This window comes from Carassius gibelio, chromosome A15 (genome assembly GCF_023724105.1).
Source record: "Carassius gibelio isolate Cgi1373 ecotype wild population from Czech Republic chromosome A15, carGib1.2-hapl.c, whole genome shotgun sequence".
Lineage (NCBI taxonomy): Eukaryota > Metazoa > Chordata > Actinopteri > Cypriniformes > Cyprinidae > Carassius > Carassius gibelio.
The window spans coordinates 4,089,162-4,095,395 of NC_068385.1; the positions used below are offsets into that span (position 1 = coordinate 4,089,162).

A 6,234-nucleotide genomic window follows, 5' to 3' on the forward strand; every position below is an offset into this window, starting at 1 on the left:
TTACCTTAAAGATTTATTTCTACCTATTTTAATAATTAAAATGACTGATCTAAATGATAAAATGAAATTCGGATAGATAGATAAATATTAAATAAATAAATGTACATAGGAAATTCATATTTTATATATATATATATATATATATATATATATATATATATATATATATATATATATATATATATATATATATATATATATATATAAACTGTAAATAGGCATTTCTTAAATATGATTCTTCTTTGATCCGATTAAGAACCTTTAAGGTTGTATCCAAACTTAAGTATGTAGGATCCAAAATCCAGTAATAGTATTCTACACATTCCTTGTGTTTTATTCCCTATAACATCTCTGACAATAACATTACACCTTTGAAAATTAATTTAAATTAATTTTGTAAAAAAGAGTAGGCTTTAAATTAAAATTGTAGCTAGCATTTGTAATTCAGTAATTCAAATGCTCACTTAAAAAGTAATTCAAATGGCACTTTAAGGACATGTATAGCTGAAGATATAAACCTGCAAATTGTAGTTTTCTGTTTTAAGAACGCAATGAAAATCTGTTGCATTCATTGAGCAATACTGCCACCTGCAGGCAAAATACAAGGTTGAAAACGTATTTTTGTTCATGCAGTTATTTTTTGTAATCGACTATAACTTGTAAAACGTGTTGTATTCATTACTGCTTAATTACGGCTGTAATAACATTACAGAAACTGAAATGCAATAGTCAATCTCTATGAATAGGTTGCAATATAGTGCTTATTGTTTTATGTATAACCTGAGCTTAAACATTACATTGATTTTTTTCCTTTTCCTCACATAGCTTTGGATGAGGCATTTGCTGTTATAATAAATGTTGTGTTAAAATAGCCATACGGTACATTCTAGGTTATTTTTACGATAAATAATACTTTTATCCTATTATATATAATAGGTTCCACAACATAACATGGGGCCTATTTCTTATGCATTAGTCATCACGTGGACTGTATTCGTGGAATTATTAGCCAGTTAAAATGTATGGAAAGGTCATACGGTTCACTTCTCGAAAAAACTACAAACGTCAGCAGCGATGAGGTCACGCGACCAGAAGCCCACATTGCATCACTTCCGTGTTAACCACCTGACGAAACTAAACATGAAACCAGAAACGAAAGTGAAATCTGGCGTGTTCTGTTGATAGGACTCGGGAACTTTCCCTTTACTCATACTACACCAACATCCATGGAGCGTCAACGATTCCAAACAGAAGCTGTTATTCAGATATTATGGTAAGTGATAAAAACCTACACAGTAATTTTGCTTTTCTAGATTAGTAAATTACACTTAAAAATAAAGAGCCTTAAATGGTGGGGCGTCGAACTCAGTTCCAGGAGGGCCACAGCCCTGCAGACTTTACCTTTCAACCCTAATTAAACACACCTGATCCAGCTAATCAAGTCCCTTCAGGCTTATTTGAAAACTACAAGCAATGTGTGTAATTGAGTTTGACAGTGCATGCATGATGTTAACCAGAAAATTCTCTTTAATTGACAGTTTAGTATGGATAATATATTATCATTATTTATTTTTTCTATAAAGAAAGAGATAGATTTCTCGTTTTGATAATTTTTTTTCTTAAAGGCTATTGTGTGCACTACTTACCGTCCATGCTTGATAGTTTTATTGCCAAATGAAACAAAATAATTCTTGTTATGATGTAAAACCCAATTCCAACATTGTTGAATTGAACTGCATTTAATTACCCTATGAAAAAAACGTTAGTCTATATGTTAGCTTTGGTGCTAACTATTTGCCAAAATATTTTTTGACAAATTGAATAAATACACTTAAAATTTAAACATTTTCATGATCAAATATTAATGACTCATCCTCTCTACATTTTAGTCCTATCAGACGCTCTCAAGAATAGAAATGCCCCTCCCCCAAAATCACCAGCAATTGGCTAGTCAGATGTCAATCATGCGTAATAATTGTACATTGGAATGATTCTTAACTAAATCCACAATATTTATGAGCGACAAGTAGTCTGTCAAGAAATGTAAACAAACTTTTATAATACTTTTGATAAAACCCTGCCTCTGTGTGTGTTTGAAGATGATGGTGATTGTGTATTTTAGATGCTAATACTCTACTGTGTTTTTTAGATGCGCAATAGACAAAGGGGATCCAATCTTGGCCTGCTCCTACTGGCCTGTCAGGTTTTCCAGCTGGGAATCGACAACATCCCACCTGTCACTCTTGCTGCGCTGGGTCTGAACGTCTATTTGTTCCTGTTTCCTGCCAAACCCCTCCTACAGGTACATGTTATTGTAACAAACTTCCACACCAAAAATGGGTCACATCTGCTATCGAGTCAATTGAGTTAAGGTAAAGGCAAGTTGTAGAAAGTTCTTAAAGGGTTTTCTGGATTGTCTGTTTCTGTTTTGCAGACGTGTTTGAGTGTTCAAGAGGCATACTGGCACAGAGACTGGAGTCGTCTGCTGCTGTCACCGTTTCACCATGTTGACGACATGCACTTATACTTCAACATGGCCTCTCTCCTTTGGAAGGGCATTCAGCTGGAGAGGAAACTGGGAGGCGCCTGGTTTGCGTATCTGCTGTCTGTCTTCTCTCTGCTCACCGGATTGGTGTACCTGCTCCTGGAGACAGGACTGACACATGTGACAGAAGACTCGTCATATAGTTTACAGTGTGCAGTGGGCTTCTCGGGTGTGATGGATCAGGATGGATTGCATACGCTTTAAAATTATTGTTTTCTATTATAATATATATTTAAATATAATTTATTCCTGTGATGCAAAGCTGAATTTTCAGCATCATTAGTCTCAGAAATCATTCTAATTCTGCAGATTTTTTATACAAGAAACTTTTTTTTTTATTGTCAAGTTGTTGATTCTTTGATGAAAGAACAGCATTTATTTAAAATAGAAATCTATTGTAACATTACAAAAGTTGGTGGTAAGAATAAAATATGGAGCGGACTGATTCATATATGTCTACTAAGAAATAATGGTTGAAGCTGTTGATTTATTGATTCATTTCAGGTGTTCTGTTTGGGCTGAAGGTGGTGAATAATCATTATCATCCAGGAGGGGCCACATACATCATGGGGCTGCTCATTGCTAATCGCTACGCCTGCTGGGTAGAGTTGGTCCTCATCCATATCATGAACCCTGGGTAAGCATGAAACACATTTCAGAGATGCTAGAGTAATTGTATTATTATTATTATTATTATTATTTTATTTGTAGTAGGCCTAAGACCTGATTCACAGTTTGTATTAACAGACATTCACACATCTCTTGCAGGACGTCATTTGTCGGACACCTGGCTGGGATTCTGGTTGGTCTGCTCTACACTAATGGACCACTAAAGAGTCTCATGAAAACCTTTGCAGGTAAACACAACATTTTCAGTGTTTATTTTTAGTGGTTGACTGATATGTGTTTTTTGATAGCCGATGCTGATATCTTGGAAAGCAGGAGGCCGATAGCCGATATAAAGCAGATATGATTTTTTTCAAATGCCAAATATCGGCCGATATATCGGTTGACCACTATTTATTTTATAAGTGTGTTTGACCTCTTTGTAACTGCACTATGTTAATATGCTTATACAGTGCCTTTCAATAAGTTCAGTTCAGTAATTTAAGTAAATTAATGCTTTTATGACAGTGACAGTAACAATATTTATAATGTTTATAAATTAGTTAAAAATTGATAAATATGCTACAAAAGATTTATATTTCAAATAAATGTTGTTCTTTTGAACTTTCAGAGTCACGGTTTGCACAAACACATTAACTGTTTTCAACACTGATAGAATAAAAAATATGTTTCTAGAGCAGAAAAACAGCATATTAAAATTATTTCTGAAGTATCACGTGACACAGAAGCCCGGAGTAATGATGCTGAAAATTCAGCTTTGTATCAAAGCAATACATTTTAAAATTAAAATAGAAGCATAAGAGACTTTCAAAATCATAAACCTCTAATTCAGGAATGAATGCATCCAGCCACATAAACAGCCATGACTATGTAATTTCAGGCTTTTTGGCCTCTGATGGACATTATGGAAGGCAACAAACATACTTCAACTCATCAGGTAAACAGTTTTGCTCTTTTTGTTTTACATGGAAATATTCATTTAGTTATAAAGACTGCAACCCAATTTAAAATTTCTATTGTCCTAGAGATGGCTCTGAGAACCAATAAAGATTGAGTGATTTAGGGATTGTTAACTAGACCATTGTAGCATCAGTCTGTCGACATCCTCATGATCTATAATGTGTATGTCTGTGTTCACAGGATACAGTGGATATGGCATGCCGTATCCTCCGAACCCCCATTATGAACAGCAGTCATTTATTCACAGGCAGTATGGCGCCCACTACAGGGAGCCACATGACACAGCAATGCCCTCTGCACCATCCCAGCATCCCTATACAGCAGGACTGTCAGAAGAGGAACAGTATGCAGCAGCTGTCAGAGCCAGCCTGAACGACAGAGGTTAGGTGGTCAAAATGGCCAGTTTCTTAAAAAAAAGAAGGCTTTTTCATAAACAATTTTGTAAAGAAAATTATTATATTTTTGTTTTATTTGTACATACATAGAGCAAAACAGCAATAGATATTTAAACGTAAAATATGAACAACATTCTTTGATTAATATCAAAGATTTAGATGAGTTTGATTCTTCATGGGAACAAATTTGGAGAAATGGGGCATTACATCACTTGCTCATCAATGGATCCTCTGCAGTGAATGGGTGCCGTCAAAATAAGACTCCAAACAGCTGATAAAAACATCACAATACTCCAAAAGTAATCCACACAACTCCAGGAGAACTGTTCCTTTAATTTTTTTTTAATTTTTTTTTTAACAGTACTAGATTTTACAATGTGTAACATTGTTATTTTTGTTTTGTAGGTATTCCTATTCATGGGACATATACCCAGTCTAACCCAACTCCTGAAGAGATCCGCTGGCGACGACTTCAGAGATTTAGACAGCTGAACAATTGAAGAACGTAACACATAATGATAATACTACTAGATTGTTCACATCAAAGAGAGCACTAAACAGCCAATTCAAGCTAGCGGAGAAGATTCTGTTGACTGGATGTGTCACCTAATATCTTTTATGATGTCACCAGTGTGAGGTTTCAAAGACTGTTGGCTGTATTTCTCATTGCACACATTTGTATGCACATTTGTTCTTGCTGTAAATGCTTCTCTTTGCATTAACGTCAAAAGTTGAACATTTATAAATTGAATATCCATGAACAATGGCTGTGGATGTGCCTTTATGTGTGACCTATACTTTGTTTCTTAAGTATATTGTTGTAAATAAACATAAATCATTCTTATTATGGTGCGTTCTTGCTGGTTTTCCATTTGTTCCATCACATAAAATATTTAGTAAACATTAAAGATGATTGTAATTACAAATATATAATTAAATTCAGTTTACATGTATTATTCAAATCACTGTGTAAGAGAGAATTTAGATGCATAATAATCCATTTTCATAGTACATACACAGTACACTTCTATTCACATAAAATAAAAAACATTACTTGGCAAAAATGCTTTAAATTAATGAAAACTGACAGTAAAGATACATACAATGTTACAAAATATTTCTCATGTTTTCACCTATACTTAAATGACTAACTATATCAAAGGCACAGAAGTGGTTTATAGAAGATCTAATAATGGTAACACTTTACAATAAGGTTCCATACATGTATGTATTAACTAACATGAACAAACAATGAAGGTTCCATACATGTATGTATTAACTAACATGAACAAACAATGAACAATACTTTTATTACAACATCTATTAATCTTTGTTAATGAAAATACAATTGTCCTTTGTTATTGTTAACAAGCACAACTTTTGATTTTAATAATGCATTTGTAAATGTTGAAATTAACATAACTGATATTAATAGATGCGGTAGAAGTGTTGTTCATGCTTAGTTCATGTTAACTAAAGAACCTTGTTATAAAGTGTTACCGATTTAATGGAAAGTGCTGAAGGGACATTCAATTACCAGTGTATTCTTGCCAAAAATCTGAAGGTTTTAGAAATAATGATATATATGAACTTCCACCACTGTACCACTAGTGAGTGTACTTTATTTAAAGTGCTCCTAAAACTCAAGATGAAAAAAAAAAACAGAGTAAAAACAATAAATGATGTAGTGATGTGAAACCCAATGCA

The 6,234-nt window shown here is 33.6% G+C and overlaps 1 protein-coding gene across 4 annotated transcripts; it reads left to right on the top strand.

The window, feature by feature from the left end:
- Window positions 1–1,104: 1,104 nt before the first annotated feature.
- Window positions 1,105–5,371, top strand: LOC128028970 (rhomboid-related protein 4-like). Of its 4 annotated transcripts, XM_052616382.1 has the most exons (9): window positions 1,105–1,273; window positions 2,150–2,302; window positions 2,435–2,714; window positions 3,050–3,182; window positions 3,314–3,402; window positions 4,053–4,109; window positions 4,313–4,513; window positions 4,681–4,826; window positions 4,933–5,371. In XM_052616382.1, exons 1-8 carry the CDS (start codon window positions 1,271–1,273, stop codon window positions 4,800–4,802), a joined length of 1,038 nt encoding a protein of 345 aa, XP_052472342.1. In that variant the 5' UTR covers window positions 1,105–1,270; the 3' UTR covers window positions 4,803–4,826; window positions 4,933–5,371. The 4 variants fall into 4 exon arrangements, with proteins under 4 accessions (XP_052472342.1, XP_052472344.1, XP_052472343.1 ...); XM_052616384.1 differs by lacking the exon at window positions 4,681–4,826 and having other exon boundaries at window positions 4,313–4,518; XM_052616383.1 differs by lacking the exon at window positions 4,681–4,826.
- Window positions 5,372–6,234: the final 863 nt, after the last annotated feature.